A 25,372-nucleotide genomic window follows, 5' to 3' on the forward strand; every position below is an offset into this window, starting at 1 on the left:
CTTCTTATTTCACTCTAGGCGCTGCAGTGCCATATTCATAGGCCCGCACCCCCAGTCCAGAACTGGCAGTGCTCGACTCCTCCGCCTTTTTTTGACCAATTGAATTTCTTCCTTTTCCCTTCCGGGCTCCATCCATCGAGGTGTCGGACCTGCACCACTGAGCCTCGGATTTCTGGCCGTGGCTGTTGCTGCTACTCTATTACTTCCTCTTCCCAATGGGAGCCTCCATTCCCATCTTCCATCTTCCACCTCCATACTCCCTCGACCTGCCCTTGCGACCCAACTTCAGCTTCGTCTCACCACCCGACTCTTTTCCTGCGAAAATACCCGAATACTGAGCTTTACACGTCCATATTACCTCCAGACGCGCCTTGCATGCTCATCATATATAATGATTGGCTTCTTCTTCGCAGTATAATTCCCTTGCGCTTTCTGTAGTTTGTCTGCTGGACGAGCTGTCAAATGGAGCGAAAGCGCAAACTGCCCGCGCGGGCTGCTGCTCGAGGTGAAACCGCTGCTAAAAAGCGCAATGTTACACCTCGAGAGCGTTCTGCGACACCCGCTGCTCCCCCGCCAGCAGCAGTCCCAGTCCCAGATCCGGAGCCAGAAGAGCCTCCACCGCCGCCGTTGCCCAAGTCGGTCCAAGCTGGTAAACCGTTACCTACCGTTGAAGTCGCCCAGCCCGATGACCTCTCCTCCAAGGAGTATCAGTCTTTTGGCGAAAGGTACGTCTTGCTAAACTGTCATGAGACAATGAAATTGACTGACGCGTTGTTCAAGCGGCGTTCTTGCTGAATCGCTCTCGAGATCTCGTCACAAATGGATTAGCGAAGGTCTGTTTGCTAAATATTGGACAAAACCGCACAAACGCAAGGGCGTGCTCATTGAAGATCCTAAAAACCCGCCCAAGGAGACTATGTCAAAGGTCGGCACCGTAACAATTGCCGTTGAGCCTCATATGATCGAAGCTACGATGTACGTGGTCAAAGACCTAAAACCAAAAGTTCAACCATTACCACAGCAGCAACCGCAACAACGTCCAATTATCCAGTATGGCCCTCCGAATGGCTCTATGCCTCCACCCCTTGCGCCCCAAGCATCGACAGCCGCCAACCCGAGCCAGAACAAAGCAACGATGCCAAAATCCATACCACCCAGTCCCTCCCAGGGCATGGCTCGAAGTCCAGCGCAACCACAACCTCTTCCTCGAGCCCCGCAAGACAGGACTGCTGCCCCAACACCAGCCCAGAAGCCTGGGAATGCTCCGCTACCCAACATGGCACCGTCTCCAAACCCGACCTTTCATTCAAGGCCACAAGCTGTAGGAGGACCTGTAGCACCATCTCCAACACCTCCACCAGTCGGGCATGCGCCCCCAAATGTTGCTGGGTCAGCTGCACCGGTCTCAGCACCGGCGCCAGCTGGACCGGTGGTGGCTCCTGCAATTTCCACAGCACCCAAACCACCAATCGCTCAAGCACCCGCAAGTGGCCTTGCAAAGCCTGCCCTAGCTCCAGGATCTGCAGCCCCAGGGCCTGCTCCAGCAGTGAAGCCGTCAGCAAATGACCCTGTTATTACATTGCTCGCACAAAAGGCTTCAGGAGACGAGGCCCTCCGTGATCTCATGAAGAGAGTGGCTGTAGGACAAGCGAAAGACGGCGAGCTGGCACATTTTCAGAAAATAATTGATCAGTTAAGTGCGCAGTATCGGAGTACAGGAGGACAGCAAGGGCCATCAGCAGATCGACTTCTGGTAGACAGTCGAACGGTCCTGTATTTTGCTGTCGAAGTCCGTGCCATTCTTGACATTGTTTTGGCTTCAAATCCCAACCAAAAATCGTCTGATCTGCGACCACCACAAGGAAGCGATCCGCTGGTGGTACAACTCGTCAAAACTGCCCTAGAGGACCAAAAGACAAGAGATATGATCCGCAGAATCGCAGAAAACCGACCAGGTTTTACCGACGCTACAGATCTGAAGCAAATACTAGATAGACTACATCGTGACATGAAGAGTACACCACAAGCTTCTCCTGCTCCGGTACAAATTCGACAACAGGCCCCGAATGGCATTTCTAACGGCCATACCAAAGCGCACCCGACTGCACCTTCACCCAACCCCCAGGCACTACGATCTAAGGGGCCCCCGCCTGCACTTAAGCAAGATGTTACGGCGGTTGTGTTTGACTTTGGAAGCGGAGACCGATATCTGTTCCCCAAATTCAGTATACTGGAGTACTTGCCCACGGCATCCGGCCAACATGTCATAGCTTCGTTCCTGATTGTTCGTAAGGGAAGCACTTCCGAATATGGAGGAGACCCGAAGCTTGATTATTACCAACCTATCACGATACGTCTATTGACCCAGACTGGTCGCCAATTGGAGAATTTAGCACGAGTTGTTGCTCCTCAGGATGAAGTCCGGCGTTATATGGATGATGTGATGGACAACATGACAAGGGCCGAGTACGTGCTTTTGGCCATGAGGCTTCCGAAAACCTCTCCGGACGGCGAGAAGGACGGCACAGCTTCGGAGGAGCCAAGAACCAATGGCTCTACGCCCAAACCTGACACGGCAATTGAATCAAAGGCCGCACCGAAGCCCGGTGTTCTCTGGACGTCTAAGGGAAGCTCAGAGACGCCACCGGTGGAAGGGCGGTTCTCCAAGCCCGCTCGGGATGCTGAGCAAGAAGCAGAGGCTAAATATCAGCGCTTGATCAGCCAAGTATCTGCCAAAGACACTGGAGCTTAACCTGCCTAGATTTCTGTGGCATTCTTTTTGTATAAACTTATTTCTTTGTCGGCGCGAACTCATCGGGATTGAAGTTTGGCGAAGTTTGGAGCGTGGAGTAGGTTATCATTTTGTCATACGGGTTGGTAACATGCATATTATGTACGGTACTAGAATATTGAATCAAACAAAGTGTACGAGCTCAATATTAGCCGTACGTGTACAACAAACACTCCCAGCATGGCAGACGTTTGAGAGACTGAGCCGTTGTTCGTTCTGCAATCCCAATGTCCGCCAAGTCCCAGCATGTGATGACGATCTTCTATGTTTGTTGAGCGCCTCCTGGCATTGCTAATGGGGAGTATCTTGATTCTGCTCTTATTCCGTAGAAATCGTGTGATGCCACTTCTTAGTAAACGTCATTCGTTGTTGGCCTTAGATTGTGATTCTTCAGCTTATGCCCTCTTGTTTCTATGACATAGTGATGGAGACGAAACTCGGCTGTATATGTGTCTAGTAATTGGTTCCGGTGCTTCTTGGGGAACTCTGTTGTAAACCGAGACTCGGAAAGAGAGCCTCGGGTCTGATGACAAGTGGCATCTAACAAATGAACTCATTGGAGATAGAGGCTATACCTGGATACAATATCCCCCGCAGTTTGAGAGGCGTGGAGATTGATCACCAGATGTGATATCCAAGACTTGATACCACCAGCACAACCTATTGATGCCCAGGTAGACATGTTTCTAAAGTCAATTTGTCTTGGCGCAATCCTGACGATAGCACATACCTGGGCTCAATGAGATCCCTGAAATACTGTTATACTGAATATGATTGAGTAACCTTGACTGTCAGGGGCTTGGCGAGAGCGAATGGTATCGCCAAGTTGATATTCCGAGCAAGGCCTTCGTGTAAGTGGCATCATGCCGAGGAAGCACGATATTCGGACATTCGCGAAGCCCTCTATGTATGCGAGCACCAATCACTTGGTGAACTTCATCATATCTTACATCCATACAAATTGATATCAGGCCATGGAGGCAGTGGAAAGAGGGGAAAGTGCAGCCATTTCGGAATGGTCAGAAGTAGCATATGCCATCTCTTAGCTATAAGTTAGCTCTCAGTTATATCTTCTAACCTTCTTGCTTCTCTTTCTGTCACCATCTTTACCCTTTGAACAATTCTGGTACTACTTGACTGCACACATACCGTTAGCAAGAGCGAGTAACTCACCATGAGGCTGTCCATCACCGTCCTCGTCGCCATACAGGCGTCGATGGGTCTGGCTCACGCTATTCCTCACTCCGATGAACCGCATACCATACCGGAAAAAAAGCGAGAGTCGTTCAGGGACCTTTACAAGAAGTATATGTTGGGTCTTGAGACCAAGAAGGACGCAACCCTCGAGCTCGCTGATCCCAAGACCGACAAATACGAGACCAAGGGACTTCACGGCGACTTCAAGTATAGGATCAATCATTACTATCCTTATGATCATGAGTCTGATCACGAATACGAAATCAAGGAGAAGTACAAACCCAATGAACGCCATACCATCACCAAGGTCAATATCAAGAAGTACTATCCCCATAACCATCATGAGCATGTGGATGACTACGACCACAAGGTCAATACCAAGAAGTACTATCCCCATGAACATCATGAGCATGAGGATGACTACGACCACAAGGACAAGTACAAGGATGTCGACTACGACCACGATTACAACGACTACCGCTCCGAGAATCACCACTACGAACACGAGAAGGATTACGAGACCAACAAGTTTGACGCATTCAATGATCGTTACGGTCTCAACAAACATGATTTCGAAAAACAATTCACCGAACCCTTGAAAGAGTATGAGCCCAAGGACAGCCACGACAAGGGAAACCACCACAAGAGATGGCCGCCCCTTGGCAATTATGGCGACCACTCATTTGGCTTTTGGCACCCAGACCCTTTCCCCGGCTTCAACGCCCCGCTGCAGAAGTTTGATCCAAACGAGGAGCATACGCATTCTTACAAGACTGAGGAGAAGCCCAAATATCCTGAGCGTCCAGAATCTCAGGGCGAGAAGTACCACCCCAAGGATGTCCACGACTCCAAAAAGCATCAGCAGAACGATTTGGACATTTTCAATCCCGGTTATCACACTCCAGAGAAGTACGACGCCGAGGTGAAGGACGAGAAGCTCTCCCACTTCCACAATTATGAGCAGGAGAACGACAACATCCCCTACTTTGACAAGTTTCCAAAGACGTTCCCTCCGGAGCAGCCCTTTGATGAAGCCAAGAAGGGCGTCCCCAAAGCAGAATATGAAGGAGACGATGATCACTATCACTCCATGGACCCTGAGGACTGGCACCACAACAGGGAGATTCACAAGAAGCCTGACTACGACAAGGAGGACCGCGAGGAGTACCATGACGATGATGATAAAGGCGAACAGTACCCCAAGCACGATTTTTCTCCCAAGGACGAAGAGTATGGAATGAAGGGGGTCCATGGGTTCAAGTACGAGTACCATCCTGATGAGAAATCTTTCCTCTCGGAAGAGGCTCAGGAGAAACTCAAACATGGCCATTCTGATTTTCCGGAGACTTATTCTTTCAAGGAGTACTTTCCCAAGGAAGAGGTGAAGGAGAAAAAGTACACCAATGAGGCTGAGAAGCTTGGTTACAGAAAGTACGATCCTACGGAAGATGACGACAAGCACAACCACTCTGATGAGAAGAGCCACCATCCCGAAGAGGAGAAGGACAACGGAAGCGACTCTAGGGAGGTTAAGAAGCATGCGTCAAAGCAAATCTACTACCCATCTCATCACGAGCCCGAGGAGAGCGCCAAGTACTACCGCAAACAGGAGGTCGATCACGATAGCCATAAATCCAACGAACAGCCCTACGCTCGGAAGGAGGATCAGCACTATGGTTACTACAAAGAACCTGGCTATGAGAACGTTGTCCCCGGATTCATGTGGGCAGGTCCCGGAACCGTGACCAAGACCCCTTGTGCGAAGAAGGAGGGATGCCCTCATGGACACTGGCACATGTTGGAGCCCAGGAACGGAGAGCACAGACGAATTGGGATCACCGGGACTAACATCGTCGTTGAGCCCGACTTCACCAAGCCCGACTACAAGGAGGATACGGTGAACCACGTTTTGCCAGGCTACGAGAATGTCATCCCGGGCTTTGAGTGGGCAGGAGTTGGCGTTGTTACTGAAGTCCCCTGTCGCAGTGCCGCAGATTGCCCTGAGGGAGGTTGGTTCATGTTAGCACCCAAGTTTGGAGAACACAGACGCATTGCCATGAACTTCCCCAAGGCTACTGCCAAGCCCCATCATCATCATGCCTCTGGGCCTACTGTCCAGGTGCACAAGTCTGACTACAAGGCTCGCTCACCGGTTGGGCACGAAGGTGTATTGTACCAGAAGGATCATGAAGAAGAAGATCGCAATGAAAGAGAATACAAACTCATCCATCGCCATTCCAGTGGCTTGAGCAAGAGGAGTATTGAGGCGAGAGCACCTTGCAAAAAGCAGTCCGAGGAGGAGAAGGAGAAGGAGCGCCGGAAGAATTTCAAGAAGATTGACCCCAACAAGCCAGTCCCTCGACTCGACACCGAGGAACTCCTGAATATCGAAGCTCTCAGCGACGAGAAGAGACAAGCACTCGTGGCAGCCTTCCCTATAATGGGCGAAGAATTCAACAAGGAGTTTCTCGAATTCAAGGAACTGACTCCCAAGTTGATCGCCCAACTCAACGAGCTGTATGCCATCCTCTTGGAAAGCGAGGGCGGCAAGGCCATCGTCAATATCATTAACAGGACTCCAAAATACATTCGAAAAAGCAAGAGATCGGTACCAGAGCTTAGCGAAAAGCAAATCGATAGGATCAAAGACCTGACGCCGGCAATTCGTCAAGTGCTTGCCAAGAAGCTTGACTTTGATCCCAAGCTTACACTGGAGTTTGTCAATGCCGACGAACTGTCTGATGACCTGATCGCAAGGCTCAACAAGGAGTATACTCGCGTGGTTAGAGACCCCAAGTACGCCAAGATCATCAAGAAGTTCATGTCCATGTCCAACTACAAGAGAGCAGAGGCTGAGCTCACCAAGGAGATGCTCAACAAGATCGAGGGATTGTCACCAATCATGCGTGAGATAGTTGCGAAGAAGCTTGACTTTAGTCCCGAGCTATCAGACGAGCTGGCCAACGTCGACAAGCTGTCAGATGATCTAGTTGCAAGGCTCAACAAGGAGTATGCTCGTATCACCAGGGATCCCAAATACAAGAGCCTCCTCGACAAGATTGGTTTCAAGCAAAAGCGAGCAGAGAAGGCCCCCGAGCTCAGCAAAGCAGAGCTTACGAAGATCGAGGGAATGTCCCCTTCGCTCCGCCTGATGGTCGCGAAAAGGCTTGGTATAGATGCCAAGCTCTCGATTGAGCTGGCCAACGCCGTTACGTTCACGCCTGAGATGATCAAGAAGCTGAACAAGGAGTTTGCTCGTGTCTACAACGATCCCAAATACGAGGACATACTAGCGCAACTCATTTCCAAAAGCAAGCGAACATTCACACGCGAACTCACTGACCAACAACTCGACAAAATCTCGAATATGAGTGAGTCTGAGCGTCGAATGATTGCCGAGAAGCTCAACTTTAAGAAAGAGCTCGCCGATGAGTTTATTAAGAGTGAACAATTCACTCCTCATCTTGTCAAGAAGCTCAATGAGGTGTACAACCAGATTTTCGGAGGTCACAAGTACAATGAGCTCGTCGACCATTTCAGGAACAATTTCAAGCGCCATGTTGTCCCTGAATCGAAGGGAGAGGAAGAGAAGCAGGAAGAGAAGCAGGAAAAGGAAGAGGAAAAGGAGGATACTAAGGGGCTGAAGAATATTACAAAGCAGATTCGCGAGCAGATCATCAAGGACCTAGACTTCAAGGTCAATCTCGATGGCGAGTTCCTCTATGCCCAGAGGATCACAGAATCGCTCATTGAGAAGCTTGGTGACTTGGTCCGCGATATTATCTTGGAGCTGGAGTGGGAAGAAATTGTGGAGGATCTTCTTGATGAAGATGAAGCTCCAGAGGAGAAGGAGACATCCGACACCAAGAAGACGACAAAGACGCCAGAAACTGAGTCTTTGAGTATTGAAACTACCACAGAGGCCCAGGGCAATCAGACTGTTAGCGCCCAAAATTCGACAACTATTTCTGGAAGGCAACCCACGTCCGATCTGGACGAGAAGCTTGAACAGTCGAAGAAGAATGGATGGTGCAAGGAGTTTCTTGGTACGCTGAAGGACACGTGGGATGATTCCGTGGACGAAGCTCTATCAAAGACCAAAGAAAAGTTGACTAGGGATGAATAGGTTGAGCTGTTGGAGAAACAGGAAGAGGCAATGCTGGGGTTGTATGAAGATAGGAGGACAATAAATTAGAGACTATTTGTTAGAGTAATCTGACTGAAAGTTGGAGATCACTGCATATCAAGTCTCTCAATTCTCTTAAACATATAATGAACGGCAATTGTCTGTATCTTCAGAGTATCATTGTTGACTTTGTGATTGCAACCTGGGAATAGCTTCATATTGTACTGTAGGCGTGTTTCACGGGCCGATCCTGCCGATTCACGTGTTAATTTACTGAGGCAGGCACCGTCATGGAGGTAGAGAGGCTTGGCGCAAGATAGAGCGACAGGGGAAGGAGCAAATCATTACGTATGGGTACGTACCTTCCTTGTCCTGTCAGCCAATTCGCCCACCTCCAGATGGAATGTCATGAAGTCGTCTAGGCAGCCTTTCGTCTTTCACCTAATCATAACATCATCAATTGTTGAATTGTCTCAATCGGATACCAATACTGCAGCTTCGAAGTGATGAGAACACAGTCGCCTTTACAAAATGGGTCAGAGTCTGTCGGATGAGCATCCGCAAAGGCGGTCGCATGAAGAGTTAACCAACCAACTTGTGAGCAGCCATCGCTATCATGCGCTATCATCAGAATGAACATGAACTCACCAACAATTACCACAATTTTATAGGCGGAGAAGTTCAAGAAGAAATGCTTTACTTCTCTCGAATTGTATTCACTTAGAGATGTCTTTAAAAGTCTTGCAGATCAACAAGACTCTATCAGATATCTCAAGGAGGACACCATTGCCCGTTACCTCGAGATACCAGACATTCTAGGCACCTCACCGGTCATTTTTCAGATGCTGTCTTACATCGGCGCATTTCCCTTCCTACAGGAGGCACCAGTAGTTCTGGAGCTTCAACGGATGATCATGGTTGTTGTCATCATGACTGAGCGCTATCGAACTGTGCTTGCGCGTGGTTCAGCAGACAGAACCAAACTACTCTTCAAAAGCTTGGCTGTCTTTGACCGCAAGATATCCGAAGCAGGGTTCCGGCCAGATGTCAAAAAACTGGAGACTCCCAAACCAAAGGTTGGCCAGGAAGAACCCAAGTCCCATGCTGCTGGCTTTGCCGTGGATGCAGCTGGTGAGGATGAGGAAGACGACGAAGATGATGATCTTATCTTGACCGCCTTTGAATTGTTAAATGTCAAGGATGCTATAGATCAGGGCCATGCACCAATCTTCCATGGCGCAACAATCCCGACAGACAACTTTCGGAAGCTCGTCATGCTCCTCTTGCTGGCGGCCCCATTGGATCCCCAAGAGAGTTTGTCCATGTACTCAAGTCGTATCGTTGGCGAAGAACTCGAAGGTCTCCGCGGAGCTGCCGAGTGCATTCTCGCCTCCTTCGTCAACGCTGAAACGTCAACTGGCATCAAGTACCAACATTTCAGAACTATCATACCTGTGATTTGTCCTAATCTTTTCCGTGGCTTCAATGGTCTCTTCGAGCGTTTCCTCTTCTCCCAAAATCTAGACTTTTCCAAGCACCAGAATGATACCCCGGCGGCAACGTCGCCACCAAAAACAGCACAGCCTCTGCTGACCGACACGGGCGATATACTGAATCAAAACACCCTTTCTCAGATCTCACTATTCCTCCCTGGCACGGATCTTTTCCGACGAGTCAGATTACTGTACTCTGGCAATGACGCAGGCTTCTCTATGGGAAGTTTCCAAACAAAGGTGTTCAACTGGCAAGCTCCCACACTGCTGCTGGTGAGTGGAACAAGGCTGGGCGATGTACCAGAAGGTGGCCAAGAGACAAACTTCGCTGCCTCCCTGCCCCCGAAACGATTCCCACATGGCAGCAAGTCTGATCGACTCACGTTTGGTGTTTATGTTCGAGAACCTTGGAAGCACACTCACCGAGAATGCTTCGGTGACTCTGAAACAACTCTCTTTCAGCTAGAGCCAGTTCACGATGTCTTCCCAGCTTCTACCATTAACAAGGACTATGTCACTTATACGAAAGCTCCAGCACACCATCCTATGCTGTCCTTTGGGTGTCCCCACCCGCATCCTTCTCAAGCTCACAGAAAGCCCGACATGCTGCGCCTGGGTCCCGTATCATTGTTACTTGATGATTCGTTCGAGTTTGGGGTTTTCAACCATGATCACACTTCCCGAGGTGGTGCGTTCCATTCGAGTGTAGTGAGAAAGCACGATTTCCAAGATCGCTTTCAGATTGAAAGCCTTGAGGTATGGGGCTGCGGTGGTGACAAAGAAGCACAGGCGCAAGCCGAGAAATGGGTCTGGGAGGAGCGTGAAGCAGAAGCACGTCGCAAAGTCAATTTAGGATCCGGAGATATTGAAGCTGATCGGGCATTGCTAGAAATGGCAGGGTTGATTGGGGGAAACAGAAGTGGTGGTTCGATGACATAGGGATGTTAGATTGTGAGACTGCCCCATGATTAAGAAATAGTCTTGTGCGTCGTGGTGTGATTCTGTTGGTGTGATAATACCTGAATATCGATCAATGGGCCTTGAGTGTGGATCTTGAACGCTGTTGCGATAAATTAACTGTTTTGAATAAAATGAACAGCACGAGAAATGTATGCAAAGACCAGAGAAAAAGGCAGCTTTCCTTCCAATATTGCAATCATCAAATTTGCCTAACTTCAATATCATACATGATGTGCTTCTGCTATGGATCAGCACATGGAACTTTTGTACAAACCTCCCTTATGTCCAACTGCTTTAATATACAGGTTCAGTATTTAATCCTTCTTTTTGGAGATGATTTCGCCGAGATCACCAAGGGAGCTCTTGGGGTTCTTCTTCTTCTGTTTGGTATTTTCCTCGCCCACAACCTCCTCTACAACCTTCTCGACATCTTTCTTTTCGTCCTTGCTTCCTGTGGGCCACAACCCGACTCGGCTCAAGATGCCTCCACTGCTGGACGCCTCGGTAGGCGCAGCAGTTGCTTGAGCTTCCTCGGCCCGCTGTGCCTGGACTTGTTGTCTTCTCTTCTCAAGTTTTGCGCGCATGGCCTTCTCCTCATCGTCACGAGCCTCGAGCTCTCGAATCCACTTCTGTCGCTTCTCTTCGGCGTCCTTCTGCTCCTGGAGCTGGCGGAGCTCCTTGGTCTTTTCTCGGTCCTTCTGGTAGTACATGCTGCCGGCAAGCATGGCGAAAACGGTGAATCCCTGGGCTGCGACACGGGCTCGGAACATGCGGTTTGCTTGTTTTGAGTCGCCGCGGCGAAGGGCTAGGTAGGCGTTGATGAAGGCAGCAGTAGTCAAGCCAATTCCTATATCGCGAAAGCGGAGCTGTTAGAAGCTATACCATGCATTGGTGATGGTTGCCCAGGAAGGGGAATTACCCAGAGGGATCAAAGGCTCTTCCTTGATCTTGCGAACAACCTTTTGCATAGGACGTTCATTATGAAATTCCCTAGACTATCGCATGAGCGGGGACTGAAAGGTATAACAAGCTGGGGGTGATTGAAGCATACCCTTCACCATCGAAAGACGAGGGCATAGGGCCCGGAAGTGAAGGAGGAGCGTCAGCCATTGCGTTGGCAGGGACTGTTATTGAAGGTATAGATGATCAACTGGAAGCTTGAGGGAAGTAAAATCGGAGCTTTAGAGAGTGGGCTGAGGATTTACAGAGCTGGAAGGCATGATGGTCCCGGTCCCATTAACTTGCGCATATCCACTTCCAGATCCGTCCACTACAAGCATCATCACTTTTCTGATGGCGGGCAGGCCCCACTTTAGATTTTTGAGTAGAGGGCAGGCACGTACCATCGCCTATCGATTGGGGTCCAACGTTAGCACCTTCTCCACCAAAACTTCACAGCTTCCATCCCATTCATTGCATTTCACTGAGCTCATCGCTTGAATGCGGCTTTGTCATCATCAGAAACAACTTATGGCTCACTTGACAACACTGCGACCTTAGCATCAATCCAACATCACGAATAACGCGCTATATACCCAAACGAAACTTGTAAATAAACACTCGACAACCCTCCACGCCCGCTTCCACGACCGGCCACCCACTTCCCCTGACACGTTGAGCTTCAACACCATGCGACACACATGATATAGCCCACAATGTGGTTGCCGACGCCGTCCGTCGAGAGCATAACGCGGCCACGGCTGGCTGTGGCCGTAGTCTCTGCAGCGGCTGCGCTCTCAGCCGGATACTATGCATACCAGGTCCGATCGCAGAGTTTCGAACCCCTTCCAGGTGGTGGCCTACACAGGAGCAATGCCGTACGACGTCCACGTCGGAACCGGAGAAATGAGGATGGATCAAGCTCGTCATCCGAGGCTGCAGGCGATGAAAATGTTAACAACGACACGACCCAACCCTTAGCCGATGGCGAGACGATAGTCGATGGTGGAGATGAATGGTGGAACGATCCAAGTTCCTTTCCTTCGAGTCAACGGACAGGACATAATATTGTTACTCTCCTATTTCGCGTCTCGGAGGATAACGCTCGTAGGAACGGTTGCGTCCATAGGGGTTGTCAGTGCAATTCATGCGGCATGGTCCCTATTCGAGGGGTTCGTTATCGCTGCGCCAATTGTGCCGACTTTGACCTATGCGAAACTTGCGAAGCCCAAGGTGTCCACACCAAAACTCACATCTTTTACAAAATTCGGATTCCCGCGCCGCCGTTTGGTCCCAGGCAAATGCAACCAGTCTGGTACACAGGTGACCCAGATACTTGCAGACGTACCTTGCCCCGCAGTCTGATACCCAAATTGTCGCAAGACACTGGTTTCGAGAGACCAGAGTTGGAAGCATTTTGGGAACAATGGACGTTCATGGCTAATTCAGAATGGAGGGATGACCCTGATGAGCTTTGTGTCGCAATGGATCGCAAAACGTTTGAGCGATGCCTCGTTCCTACAGGGGGCTCCCGCCATGCTGCGCCAAACCTTATTCATGATCGGATGTTCTCCTTCTACGACTCCAATAATGACGACTTGATTGGCTTCACCGAGTTTCTTCATGGATTATCCTACCGTAAGCGAAAGGACAAGTTACGCAAGATTTTCACCGGATATGACTTGGACAGTGATGGATATGTTGATCGGAAAGACTTCCTGCGCATGTTCCGTGCTTATTATGTGCTTTACAAGCAAATGCATAAGGACATTCTAGATGGTCTGCAAGATCAATTACTTGCCAGTACTGAAGCTCAACAACTCGTTACCAGCCGTCAGCCACTGAGCAGTCTGTTCGGACGCGAAGGCAGAGTTCCTGCCGGTGACGGGCATTTCCGCCATGAAGGCAAGACGTATCATCGAAATGGCAGTGTGGACATTGCTGAAGGATTCGAGAATGTCGTTGCACCGGATCGTGGAGATACAGCAGCTCGAGGGGACATCTTGACCAATTTGTTTGCTTATGACACTGATCGTCGCTTTGGAAGACATCTTCTTGCAAGGAACGACACGGATAGCAACTGGCGAACGATGCGTCGACTAAGCGGCAGCGAAATTGACCGCACATACTGGGTCGCACTTTTGGAACCACCGTCAACCCTGGAGGAACTTCCCGGCCTGATTATGGAAACTTTACACCCGGAGATCGAGGAACCTTCTGATGATGAAGATGAAGATGGCGAAGCAGCCTCTGAGGGTGTTAATGGAACCCGCAACGAGGAAAACGGCGTTGGAGGCCCTTCAAGGACAGAAAGTGAAATCAGGGCAGAGACAGTTGCCAAGGACCGTAGCAGGGCTCCCAAACTTGATAAGCGAAAACGAGATATGGCGCGAAAACAACTACACGAGAGATGGCGGAGACGGCAATTCTACCTCGATGAAGAAGAAGGCGGAATCGAGCCAGCTGACTGGCAAGGCAGTGAGGATATTCTTAGAGATTTACGCCAAATGGACGAGGAATCAAGCAAAGACGAACAGCACGGCTCTACAGCGGCGGTAAACGGTTCGAAAGCCCGTTTTACCAATGGCGATGTCAGGGAAGACAGAGACTATGACACGACAACTTCGCCCAGTAACGCTTCCGGGCATCACTCGGGAGGGGGAATACCTCATGCTGAGCGCGATGCAGGCAAAGAGATTCTCTACCAAGTTACTCAGCAAGCCTTCAACGAACTGCTTGACACAATATTCAAGCAAGCGGAGGACCTTGCTGTAGAAGCAGCTGAAACAAAAGATCAGCGAGAAAGGTACCAAGATGTGTTAGATACCATCGAACTTGGTGATGATGAAAGTTCCAAATCCGCAGGCGAGGGGAACGCTAAGGTCAGGTCTTCCACGGATAGAAGCCTTGAGGAACTCCTTTCCGAGACCGGATACACCATTGCATTGCCCGAAGGGCGAAATGCCGTGGAAATCAGTACCACAGTAGAGATTATCCACGAAGACGGAACAGCAGAACCAGCTCCCAAGCCAGAAACTGAGGAAGTCACTCCAGTCGCTCAGGATCAAGACCAAGATCCTACTCTACCCCAATTCCGACCCGACTCATCGGATGACACGACTGCTTCTCCAGCTGGCTTATACTACCCCATTACGCATCCTTCTTCCGACAGTTCAGATAGCGATAGTGTCGATGAGGAACAAGAGACTGATAGCGCCCCTACGTCAGACATGCTACGACACTGGAAGCACTTGAGTATTGCAGAGACCCAAGCTATCAAGAGAGGCGGATGGGGCAAGCTAAGCTTCGATGAGTTCGAAGCTATCTACAAAAGCCAGGAGCATCAGGGCAACAGGCTAGACTACCTTGGAAGTTGGATAGATTTTTGCATTCCCTAGGGGTTGAATGACAAACAAGGGAGCTTTCATGACTGGCCGTAGGGGTGCCTTCGGAATCGTCCAGCAAGATGAACCTTGCAAAATATGCTAGATAGACATGATAACTGGCTTACATGCACATTGTATTATAGCAATTAAAAAAGAGCTTCATGCAAGACTCTGTATAGCAGCTTAACAGTGATAGAATCAATATATGTTAAAATTCATAAACATGGCATTAATTACATCACGCGTTGTAGCCATGAGCAGTGTTTGTTGTGTGCAGTTTCATCGCATCTGTTGGCTAAACGTGACTGTACTGATACAAGCAACAAGATAATTCAGCCATGTCATATCGAGCACTCTTTCAAGCCCTTTAATTTTCTGCACTCTTAGCTCTCCCAAGTTTACTACTACCTTGTCGATCAAGTTACAGTAAGGATATGGATGATAAAGTTGGATAAACCGAATTTGAATTAATTAAGCTGAAACTTATAATATGCGACCATCTTCACTCATGCCTCCTCTCAGACTTCATTGTCTCATGACCAGCATGCGTCGATCTCCTGCGCCCCTTTTCATTTTTTAAACCTGCTGTTGAGAAGAGTCAACACCGGCGAATCCGAGCAGAGCGTTCCATGTGTCGGCGGTGCTCTGGTCGCGAGTTCCCAAGGCCTCGATCTGGGCCTGGGCATCCTCGCAAGCTGCGACAGCATCGGCGCTGGCATCACAGACGTTGGTGAGCTGATCGCAGATACGGTTGGTGATGATGTTGGGGTTGAGGGCCTCCTGTTGACCTTGGGCAATGGTGGGGTCCTGAGGGATGAAGGTCAACTCATCAGCAGGGCGGCCGTTGAGACCACCGATGAGGGCCATAGTGGGCTGGCAGATACCGAAGTCGAGAGCACCAGCGTTGCCACCAGCGTTTCCAGCGTTGCCACCGGCATTTCCACCAGCGTTGTCGTTTCCGTTGTTGTTGCCAGCGTTGCCGTTGCCAGCGTTGCCACCAGCGTTGTCGTCGGCAGCATCATCAGCGTTGTCGTTGCCGTTCTGGTTGTTGTTGTTGTTACCACCGTTCTGGTTACCGTTGCCATTGTTCTGGTTACCATTCTGGTTGTTGTTGTTGTTGTTTTGGTTGTTGCCATTGTTGGCGGCATCGTCCTCCTCGCAGTCTTCGTCCTGGTTATCATTCTGGTTTCCGTTTCCATTTCCATTGCCGTTTCCAGCGCCAGCATCAGCACCGTTATCAGCGGCATTGTCACCTCCGGCAGCACCTCCAGCGGCACCTCCAGCGGCACCTCCAGCGGCGCCTCCAGCAGCACCGCCTCCAGCGGCAGCATCCTGACCGGCGAGCTGGACGTTGGCACCACTGCCATCGACAGCCTGGAATGTGGTGAATCCCTGTGCGATCATGACCTCAGCCTGAGACAGGCCTGCAGCGTCAAAGGGGGTTTGAACTGAAGTGGCCGAGTTGGCATTCTCGGTGGCGGCGCCATCAACAGCTGGGTCAACGAGGGGGATGATTCCTCGGAGAGCAGCAGTGGCGGGTAGGGCAGGGTCGGCACAGACAAAGGGCTTGTCAACAGCCGAGGGGTTGAAGTTGGTCTCGGCGGCGACGAGGCCGATGGCTGCATCGATAACAGCCTGGTCATCTCCAAGCTCAGTGATCATCTGATCAGCAATAGTGAGCTTGTCACAAGGGCTAGCAGCGGCGAGCAGAGCACTGGGGATGCTACCAGCAATGGTAGCAGCAACACCAGGGTTGCCGAAAGTTCCATCAAGTGCCTGAACAGCAGCAACAGGCTCCTGTTCCTGGCCAAATCGAGCCTCGGCGTAAGCCAAAAGAGCGGCAAGGACGAAAGACTTGGAAATAGCCATCTTGAATGTTTAGTTGGTTGGGATGATAGTGAGTTGTATAGAAGATTGCTGAGGGATTAGAGAGCGAAGCAACCAACCAGCGGTGCAAAAAGAAGGTATTAAAGTAGAAGGAGTGGTAGAAGCGAATGCGTTCACAGAACAGCAGATGAAGTAAGAAAAGACGAAGGTGAAGGAGATGCTGAGAAGAGGCTTGTGTGAGTGATGATGGAAAAAGAAACTATGTCTTGGAGGATAAACAGTCTTACTTATATAGATGTTTCCTTGTCCATAGATCGAATAGCTAAATAGGAATAAGCTTGTGTCAATGCAACATGGCAACAAGCTTGAACCTCGTCCCAACCATCAAACGCCACCTGCTACGATACAGTTTGAAGAAACCATATCGGTAAGCGCCGTTGACACTCCGATGCACTACCCAAGCCGGGTCGAAACTCCTGGGAACTAGGGTTCATGCTCCATTGCCATGGTGTTTTCGAAATTAGACTATAGTCACCGTAGTGGTATACAAGCTTAGTTGACATAGACTATAGCTTCGAACACCTTGGCCATGACTAGATGACAGGCATCTGTCGCAAAAAGGGTCGTCCGACACTCCGAAGCATGGCAGGTCTCGGATGCGGAACTCCCGTCCCCTTTGTTGCAAAGCTGGTAGCAAAGGCGTATGGAGGTGAACTGCCAAGGCGGCTACATCTGGACGGGATGAAGCTTGCAGAAATACTTGAACAAATATTCAGATTCGAAGCTTGATGTCTTATTCGATTATACCCAATTGGACTTTGCTGTTGCACAAGGCAGTTCTTGGTGCAATTGCGCTCGTGAGCATTGAGGCCCCGGGCTCGTAGTATTTCGTCTCTCATTAAAATCGAATTTCTAGCAGCTCGTCATTTCTCAACGTCCAATTTCATCTCTACACAGTAACTGCGACCGGCAACAAAGAGTTCCGACGGTTTGGGGGTTTCGGTAAAGGCTTGCTTGAGCACACCCCTGTAGATAGTATAACCAAATATGTGGGAGATGTGAAACGCTACCGAAACTTTCCACTTTCTGTTTGGGCGACCAGAAACAATAGGCAAAGGCACTAGAAACGTAAGAGGAAAGTGGTGCCAGATTAGGATAAGGTGTTGTAGGGATGGTTGTTTCTTAGATCGTTCGTTTTTTGCTGCTGCGTTGCTTCAACCTATCGCGAAAATGATAATGCGTAGTGTAAATGGCCAACAATGATGAGCATTAATCAACCCAAGCCAGATCAATCATGCAATTGGTATCTCATTTTCATTCGGCCATATCAAGAACTCGTCGATGGACCAAGAACAGTCGCTGATTGTTGTCGATGGTGTTTCTATGGTTGGATACCCTGAATCGGGAACAAAGTCGTCCCAAGTTCCCGTGTCAAAATCTTGGCCCAGAGTTTCAATGTCAAACCCATCGTCAACCCAACTTGTTTCCGCCGAGTTCTGGACGCACTGACTCTGACGTTGTATTCTTAGATATTCTGTTGGCGTCACACCAACACATTTCTTAAACACTCGATGGAAATGCCACTTTGACAGCCCGGTTTGCCTAGCCATCTGACTCAAGCTTAGTCTGACCTGGGAATCGCTTTGTTTCTCTGTTTGTTGTTGCACAAAAGCTCGGATCTTTCGTACAGCAGTCTCTTGAGGCATGAACCCTGCTACTTCGGGCTTGCAACGTTTACAGGCACGGAAACCAGCCTGCTGGGCCTCGTGGCCGTGAGTGAAGAATGACACATTCGCGCGGCGAGGAAGTCGGGCCTTGCAGATAGGACGACAAAATATCTTTGTTGTTCGTACCGCATAGACGAAAAGGCCGTCAGCGTTGGTGTTGCGTGAGGTTATGGCATCCCATCGAGACGAATCATCGTCGTAAAGAGAGGCAACGCTCACTGCATTGCGGAGGTCGAGTGTGCATTCGTCCATGATTATATGATGAACACGCAATCATATGATATTAGATGATATGTAATATTACAAAAAGTACTAAAGTAAAAGTTGAAGTTGAAGTAACAAGTAACTTGGGAAGGAGATATAAGTAGTGGGGCGTTGCTATCAATATGACCAATGAAACAAGCAACTCCAAGATTAAACAGGCGAGCAAGAGCAATGAGGTTGCTTCCGTAACCGACTGTACTTTCCCGAATTACAATATGAGAATGACCCAACATTTGTTCCGTTAAATACGGACAACGATTTAACTTGACTGCCATGAAGTCAGCACTAGCATCTATCCAGTACGAGAATATATGACATTCATGATACGCAAACCCCATATCTATCAAATTGAATGGGATGGAAACAAGTTACCCTACAGAATATCATCATATATCAGTCACCCTTGAAATGGCTGGACGGGAATAAGCATCAATAGCGGCTGTCTACATGACATGCAGCCTGTATTACGCGCCCAGCACGTATTGCTATATATATCCTTGTCGTTGGATTGTCCAATCAACCAATGTCACATTAGACAAGGGGACTCATAGTGACTGCACCAACCAACATGCATAAGGTATTTCCAGCTCAAAATGGTTGCCTCCTCCTATCTATTCTCTATGATGGAAAAGACCTAAAGAAAAATACTCCTCTTAACATCATATTATCAAATTGCTCCTATTGACAGATATCATGGAAGCACTGGGTGCTGCAGCCAGCATTACCCAGTTCGTCCTGCTTTCACTCAAATGTGTGAAGGAGGCCCACGATGCTCTCTCGCAGTACAAAGACGGTCCAGATATTTTAAAACGTTTAAGAAACGATCTTCTTTGTGCGCAAAATATCTTAGAGACCCTTCGCCATTCAGCAAACGTCCCTGCCAACCCAGTTTTAGATGCACACATTCAACAAAGCATCGAGGGTATCTGCTCAATAGCAGAACACCTCGTCAAGTTACAAGCCACACCAGGAGACAATGGAGGTAAACGCCTGTGGAAGCACCTTAAAATAGTTCTAAGCGAGAACGACATGAACCGAATAAGAAGTGAGCTGGCACAGATTGTCAACAATCTAAATGTCCGACTATCAGTTTTATCTTGGTCAGCTTTCTTACTCAGACCACCACATAGCATATTCACTGAACTAGCTACGTAGGAATACGATTTCTCAAGTAAGAGACGAGACACATCAGATTCAGCAGAAGATGCGTACAATGGACGAATCATTGCAATATCACCATCTATTACAAGCATCTGGCTTCCAGGCCTTAGAGAATAACGTGCTGACCACTTACAATGGAAATCACGGAGACCTCCAAAGCAGGCTATCTTCAATTCAACAGACAATCAACTCGACGTCATCAATATCCATGTCGAGTTCTACGGATATGTGTTCGCTGTTGAATGAGATTAAAGACCTTGTTGTCTCAGAGGCCAAGGCTACTAGAGAAGCATCAACTAGTAACAATGTTGGAAGCGATAGCACAGCAAGCAAGCCTCAGAAATCGGCCATGTTGGAAAGTATTGAACGTCTTGGTGCCTTGATCGATGAAAAGCGCGAAACTGTCGACGTATATGCAGAAGATGACGAACTTGCAGAGTCAGCGATAGACGACTTGCGCAACATGTTGACTGCTGTTCGAGGCGGAGAAGACCTCAAGCTGGAGAAAGAGTTGGATAAAGGATTACGTCGATTTGGTCGATCGTTTGGACAGAGCAAATTATCTATCAACGCCCAGAGTAAGCTGCATCTCGTCTTTAGGGATGACCACTAACAATAAAAGGTCATGATAGCCACCGGGTCGTCGGAAGAGTCTTGAGTCAAGAAAGACATCAAACACAAGCAGATATTGGAATAGGGAAAGTGAGTCTGAGGGTTCACAAGAGAAAGCGAAAAATGCTTGCAACGGACAACAAAAACGTAATAACAACGGCAGAAGGGCACTTGACAGACTACACCATGTCACTGCTCTTTTTGCCCGACAAGCGATCCCATCACATGTTGATGGCTTCCCTCACACAGAGGGAGCTTTTAGCAGGCAGCGTCTCATCTATCTCACGACTACAAGTGAACAGACTCCTCCCGCTGGACTCTCCAGTGTTTCGTGTGGTAGCGCAAGGCAACCTACAAGGTCTTTTGCAGATGTTGCAAAATGGCGAGGCTTCTCTCCGAGACCATGCTGAGAATGGTGCATCCTTATTGTTTGTAAGTGTGGCCAACTATCAGCAGTACGGAAATAGTACATCATCTAACAGCCGGCTTTCTAGTATTCGATGAAACAGCCGGAGATGTGCAAATTCTTGATCGAAGAGGGGCTCGATGTCGATCATGTGTCTTTCAGTTCGCGGTCACTGCCTAATTCCAAATCTGTGTACGTCTATTCATTACACCTTCTCGCACATAAACTGACCAGAATGTAGGAATTGCTTGCAAAGTGTCATGGTTGGGATGGATGTACATCAATCCAAGAAGGACCTCAAGTCTATAAACGCATGTCGTAGACTTCTGTTGACTGCTGGAGCTGATCCAACATACGTCACAGAAGTTGAAAGTTTTCTCGACTCCGTAGCAACGAATGCAGATGACGAGGTACGTTACTCACTATGGACCTACGGTTTTCTCCCGTATAATGTACTGACAGAGACGTCCCTAGGAAACTCTCGCATTGGTTTGGAATTCAGAACTTATTGCTCCTTTTGCGACCTTTCAAAACTGGCGCACCCGCGCCGGCATGTCGCCGTTCCTAAAAGCATGCACTCGCCTGGATCGCAACAAAGACATAATCAGTCACTTCCTAAAGATAGGCGCATGTATTGACGACCGAGCACCCGACGGAGCGACATGTCTTCGATTAGTATTGGAATGTACTACTTCGACAATCATTTCTTTTGAGCATCTTGTGCTTCTTCTTGAACACGAGGCAGACCCTTTCGCAAAAGATAATGAGGGTACTTCTATCTCGGAGGTTGCATATAACAGACTGGGCCTCAGAGATGAGATACTAGGAAGCTATGGGGATGTCTGGGATGCGGCGTTGCATGTATCCGGCTGGGACATTCGGCAGTTTCGCACAATTCGGCGCCGCGAACCAAGATATGACGAATTCTATACACGTGCTGATTTTGAACAGCTCTGGAGAGGGCGAGAAGATGAATGTCCCTACTGGGACGACATACCGTGGCCGCCTTTGGGAGGTGAAGAAGGAGATAGTGATTTCGACCGGGACGATATGTCATACTTTGAACTCTCGAGTTCTGACATATCAGAAGACAAAGATAAATCTGGAAGTTGTGGTCCGATACAGGAAGTTCGGTCTGACTCCGAGGATGAAGATGGTGGTGCTCTATTGTAGAAGCATACACAGGTCAGGTGGCCAAGTCAGGACATCGATATTTGTATCATCATCAGTAGTAGGCTTCTAATTAAATATCATCTACGTTTGGACGGCATCACATCATTTGGTCGCTTTAATCCATGTAAAGGTTTGCGAAGAGAAATCTTATTATAGTCAGCTCGGAGAAAATAGATGGCCATGTCAAGTTACATCCCAATCTTGCATTAATCTCCCAGATCACCCCTGTGTTCTTCCCAGAGTACGCCTATCTCAGCAGCAAATCTGGCCCTGCCAAAAATCTTCCATATCACTCTCAAAGTATTCCGAGAAACTTCAATCTTTATCTGGAAGTCGGTTTGTGCTGCGATTGCGCCAGATGAGGCGACCCCGTGTCAAGATTGTACGATAGCGGGTTCAACAGCGACTGTCTAGGCATTGGAGATGGGCTCGGGGGCGTCATCTGCGGATAGACGCCAAAATGGTTCTGCTCCTGGCCACTCTGTCCTGAAAATGGCGCCAGTGGAGTGAACAGTGGATCTGGACCTGCCATGCTCATCGATTGTCCAGCGGCGGTGGGAGTTGAGAGTGGTCGGAACTCTACTTCAGAAGTCACTGCGGGAGAATTATCCAAATGTCCAAGATATGGGATCTGTTGCTGCGGTTGCACCGTGGTCGATCGGTAAGATTGGCTTGTCATCAAAGACGGGTAGGACAAACCAGAACAAGCGCGACTTGGGTTGTTCAAGGCCATTGCAGCGATGGACTCCTCGGCGGTTCCGGGGTTACGTTCGAATCGAGCTGTTGTGTGAGCGTTGTTCAAATTGCAATTACGCTGGTTCTCTCTGTACGCTGGGCTGTATTGCTGTCCAAGAGATAACTCATCAGATGAACTACAGGGTCGGTGGGTGAAAGGGTTGGAAGCTTGCTCGTAAGAAGAGAGGCTGAATGCAGGACCCGCCAGAGGGGAGCGAGTACTTCTGTTCTCCTGCTGTCTCAGTCTGGCAGGGCCTCCTGGATGAGCAGGTCTCATCATGGAAATGTCAGGCATGCCGAAGTCTATTACCGATACCTGGCCCTGTTGCTGAGAAGCTTGAGAAGCCGGTTGAGACCGCTGCTCGGAAGACATCTGGTTCGATTGAGGCAATGAGGAAGACATGGACGACGGAGTAGACGTCTCAGCTGGAAGTTCGAATTTTACTCGCTTGTGACTCTGCCCGGAAGATTTACGCGGATGAGGCGACTCATGATGTTCGTTCATGCTCACAGTTGTTTGCCCTGAAGACATAGCTGGTCGCTTGCTTGAATCTTCAAGTGATGGGAAGTGAGGCGTCTCAATCGGACGACTTCGTGCCACTTCGAAGCTTGGAGCCTGGGGTGTTCTCAGAGGGGTTGCTTCAATTGCGGCGTGATCTGTCGGCAGAGTGCTCGCGAATTGTAACATTTGACTGGGAGAAGGCAATCTGCTAGGGATGACACTAGGCATATTGTGCAGCTGTGATTGTTCAATCATTTCAGTAAGGTCCGTTGATTCTGGCATAGGGACACTGCTCGGCATATCCAAAAAGGTCTCGGGAGTCGCTTTCTTCATGATCCAATCCAGGACTACCTGAGCAATCTGATCGCTGTTGGTTTCGAGGAACATCAGATGTCCATTGCCTTCGATTTTCACGTCCTCGAGCCGGAACCAGTCGACTTTGACACCAGCTTGCATCATGAATGCGACCACCGCCCAATCGTACATGGCGTGTGAGCTGGCGTGCGCGGTGACAACCATGCAAGGAACCTTCTTGATGTTGATGAGTTGACGGACTCTATTGCTCGGTTTGCCATTTGATTTTTCCATGTAATCAAGACGGCGTTGCATGAAGCATTCACTTCGCCCATCTGGTGCTATGACTTTAACCAAGTCTAGAGGTTCTCTCGCAGGAGGGTCGTATCCTTCATGAGGGTGAGCAGGAGGATCATAAGTGATCGGGATATCGGCGAGTCCGTAGATTCGCGTTCCCTCTTCTTTCTCAATGAAGGGGCTGTATTTGCGATAGGGATTACCTTCCTTAGGGCATGCTGTTCCAAAAGGAGGTCCCACAGGCTCAATAGCAATAGCCGCAGCGACAAGATCGGGCTCGACATCAGCTGCGAGCCAAGTCGCATTTCCGCCAGAGCCTTCGCCAACGAGGATCGACTTTCCAACCTGGCGCAAAAGAGCCTGGAGTGCGTTTTGGGCGAGTGACTGTCGTTCAACCTTACTGAGGTGAAGAGTGGTCAAGGAAGCACAATACCTGGCAAATATAGGATCTCCGCGTTGCCCGGTCTGTGCATTATCAGTAAGTGCACATGAACAATGCTGGGTCTATTCGCTTACGCCTGGCCACTTGTTGTGGAACACTGCTCTCTCATACTGGAGAGGCACACCGGGAGCTCTGGGTTTACTAGGTGCAGTAAGCGCAGCTTCAACTGCTGATGCTTTGAGCGAACTCGAGTTCAATCCCACCTCTCTGTGAAGGTAGTGGGAAGTCGTAAGGAAGTTGGAACGGCCGGACGGCGGCACGTCGACGATCATGACCTGAAATCCTTTCTTGAGGAAGAAAGAAGCCCACCCTGACTGACCATCTGGCTTGGTTGTCTAAACCTGTGGAGAGTTAGTATCTGCTCATTTCCGAGGGAGAAGGGTTCATGATTACCTGACCAGTGTGGAAGTCTCCGTGGATGAGAATGACGGGGTATGGGTGAAGTACCTCAACAGGCTCCATGCACTCAACGTACATCTGGCCGACAATGTTGGTAGCGGTAGCAAGAGTTGCGCCCATTCGCCAGTCGACATTGACGAAGAAAGTAGTTCGACGACACAGAGGTTCTGCGATTTCGGTTCCCACAGCGGCGGGTGTCTTGAATTGATGCATTGGGGGGATGTTCTGTGGGATAATGTGGTCATGACCGGGTGGCTGCATATGATTTTGACAGCCTCCTAAAGGCATTTCGTCCATAGACGAGTTCCAGGTCTTCATCTCTAAATCGTCATTTGTTGTTGTTTGAGGCTCGGGAGAGAAAACCCCTGGACACAAAGCGTCAACGCCGAAATGCGGATAGGCCAAGAGAGGCGCGCGATCTTAAGAATAGTAGTATCAGTCAACAAGAGTCTATGACTGACAATTTGAGTGACTTGAGGGCTCCAGGGCGAGGTTGGAGAAGAGCGTTGCTGTGGTGTTGTGTTGTGAGAGGGAAAGATGGAATGATTAGGTAGAAGCCTGAAAACGCAGGCAATCAAGAAATAATTTCGAGTCGTTGTCGGCACTATCAAAGAGTCTACAATGGTCTCGAAATACCGAAT

The 25,372-nt window shown here is 49.3% G+C and overlaps 9 protein-coding genes across 9 annotated transcripts; 5 read left to right on the forward strand and 4 right to left on the reverse strand.

The window, feature by feature from the left end:
• Positions 1 to 462: 462 nt before the first annotated feature.
• FGSG_09395 (uncharacterized protein) lies at positions 463 to 2,752 on the forward strand (the record flags this gene model as incomplete). Its single annotated transcript, XM_011330048.1, has 2 exons — positions 463 to 725; positions 781 to 2,752. The coding sequence occupies 2 exons, from the start codon at positions 463 to 465 to the stop codon at positions 2,750 to 2,752; spliced, it is 2,235 nt and encodes a 744-aa protein (XP_011328350.1).
• Positions 2,753 to 3,965: 1,213 nt separating this feature from the next.
• FGSG_09394 (uncharacterized protein) lies at positions 3,966 to 8,131 on the forward strand (the record flags this gene model as incomplete). The annotated part of the gene is made up of 1 exon (XM_011330049.1): positions 3,966 to 8,131. One exon carries the CDS (start codon positions 3,966 to 3,968, stop codon positions 8,112 to 8,114), a length of 4,149 nt encoding a protein of 1,382 aa, XP_011328351.1. The 3' UTR covers positions 8,115 to 8,131.
• Positions 8,132 to 8,645: 514 nt separating this feature from the next.
• FGSG_09393 (uncharacterized protein) lies at positions 8,646 to 10,546 on the forward strand (the record flags this gene model as incomplete). Its single annotated transcript, XM_011330050.1, has 2 exons — positions 8,646 to 8,711; positions 8,786 to 10,546. 2 exons carry the CDS (start codon positions 8,646 to 8,648, stop codon positions 10,544 to 10,546), a joined length of 1,827 nt encoding a protein of 608 aa, XP_011328352.1.
• A 140-nt stretch (positions 10,547 to 10,686) lies between these two features.
• FGSG_09392 (uncharacterized protein) lies at positions 10,687 to 11,810 on the reverse strand. Its single transcript, XM_011330051.1, has 3 exons — positions 11,619 to 11,810; positions 11,487 to 11,557; positions 10,687 to 11,414 (listed from the first exon to the last, which is right to left on the reverse strand). Exons 1-3 carry the CDS (start codon positions 11,675 to 11,677, stop codon positions 10,882 to 10,884), a joined length of 663 nt encoding a protein of 220 aa, XP_011328353.1. The 5' UTR covers positions 11,678 to 11,810; the 3' UTR covers positions 10,687 to 10,881.
• Positions 11,811 to 12,222: 412 nt separating this feature from the next.
• On the forward strand, positions 12,223 to 14,904 carry FGSG_09391 (uncharacterized protein; the record flags this gene model as incomplete). The annotated part of the gene is made up of 1 exon (XM_011330052.1): positions 12,223 to 14,904. One exon carries the CDS (start codon positions 12,223 to 12,225, stop codon positions 14,902 to 14,904), a length of 2,682 nt encoding a protein of 893 aa, XP_011328354.1.
• A 564-nt stretch (positions 14,905 to 15,468) lies between these two features.
• FGSG_09390 (uncharacterized protein) lies at positions 15,469 to 16,761 on the reverse strand (the record flags this gene model as incomplete). Its single annotated transcript, XM_011330053.1, has 1 exon — positions 15,469 to 16,761. The coding sequence occupies one exon, from the start codon at positions 16,759 to 16,761 to the stop codon at positions 15,469 to 15,471; it is 1,293 nt and encodes a 430-aa protein (XP_011328355.1).
• Positions 16,762 to 18,011: 1,250 nt separating this feature from the next.
• On the reverse strand, positions 18,012 to 18,698 carry FGSG_09389 (uncharacterized protein; the record flags this gene model as incomplete). The annotated part of the gene is made up of 1 exon (XM_011330054.1): positions 18,012 to 18,698. One exon carries the CDS (start codon positions 18,696 to 18,698, stop codon positions 18,012 to 18,014), a length of 687 nt encoding a protein of 228 aa, XP_011328356.1.
• A 1,381-nt stretch (positions 18,699 to 20,079) lies between these two features.
• On the forward strand, positions 20,080 to 20,529 carry FGSG_09388 (uncharacterized protein; the record flags this gene model as incomplete). The annotated part of the gene is made up of 2 exons (XM_011330055.1): positions 20,080 to 20,449; positions 20,504 to 20,529. 2 exons carry the CDS (start codon positions 20,080 to 20,082, stop codon positions 20,527 to 20,529), a joined length of 396 nt encoding a protein of 131 aa, XP_011328357.1.
• A 3,865-nt stretch (positions 20,530 to 24,394) lies between these two features.
• Positions 24,395 to 24,944, reverse strand: FGSG_09387 (uncharacterized protein; the record flags this gene model as incomplete). The annotated part of the gene is made up of 2 exons (XM_011330056.1): positions 24,395 to 24,667; positions 24,726 to 24,944. The coding sequence occupies 2 exons, from the start codon at positions 24,942 to 24,944 to the stop codon at positions 24,395 to 24,397; spliced, it is 492 nt and encodes a 163-aa protein (XP_011328358.1).
• Between the last annotated feature and the right edge of the window lie 428 nt (positions 24,945 to 25,372).

The sequence above is a fragment of the Fusarium graminearum genome, chromosome 4 (genome assembly GCF_000240135.3).
Source record: "Fusarium graminearum PH-1 chromosome 4, whole genome shotgun sequence".
NCBI classification, from domain to species: Eukaryota; Fungi; Ascomycota; class Sordariomycetes; order Hypocreales; family Nectriaceae; genus Fusarium; species Fusarium graminearum.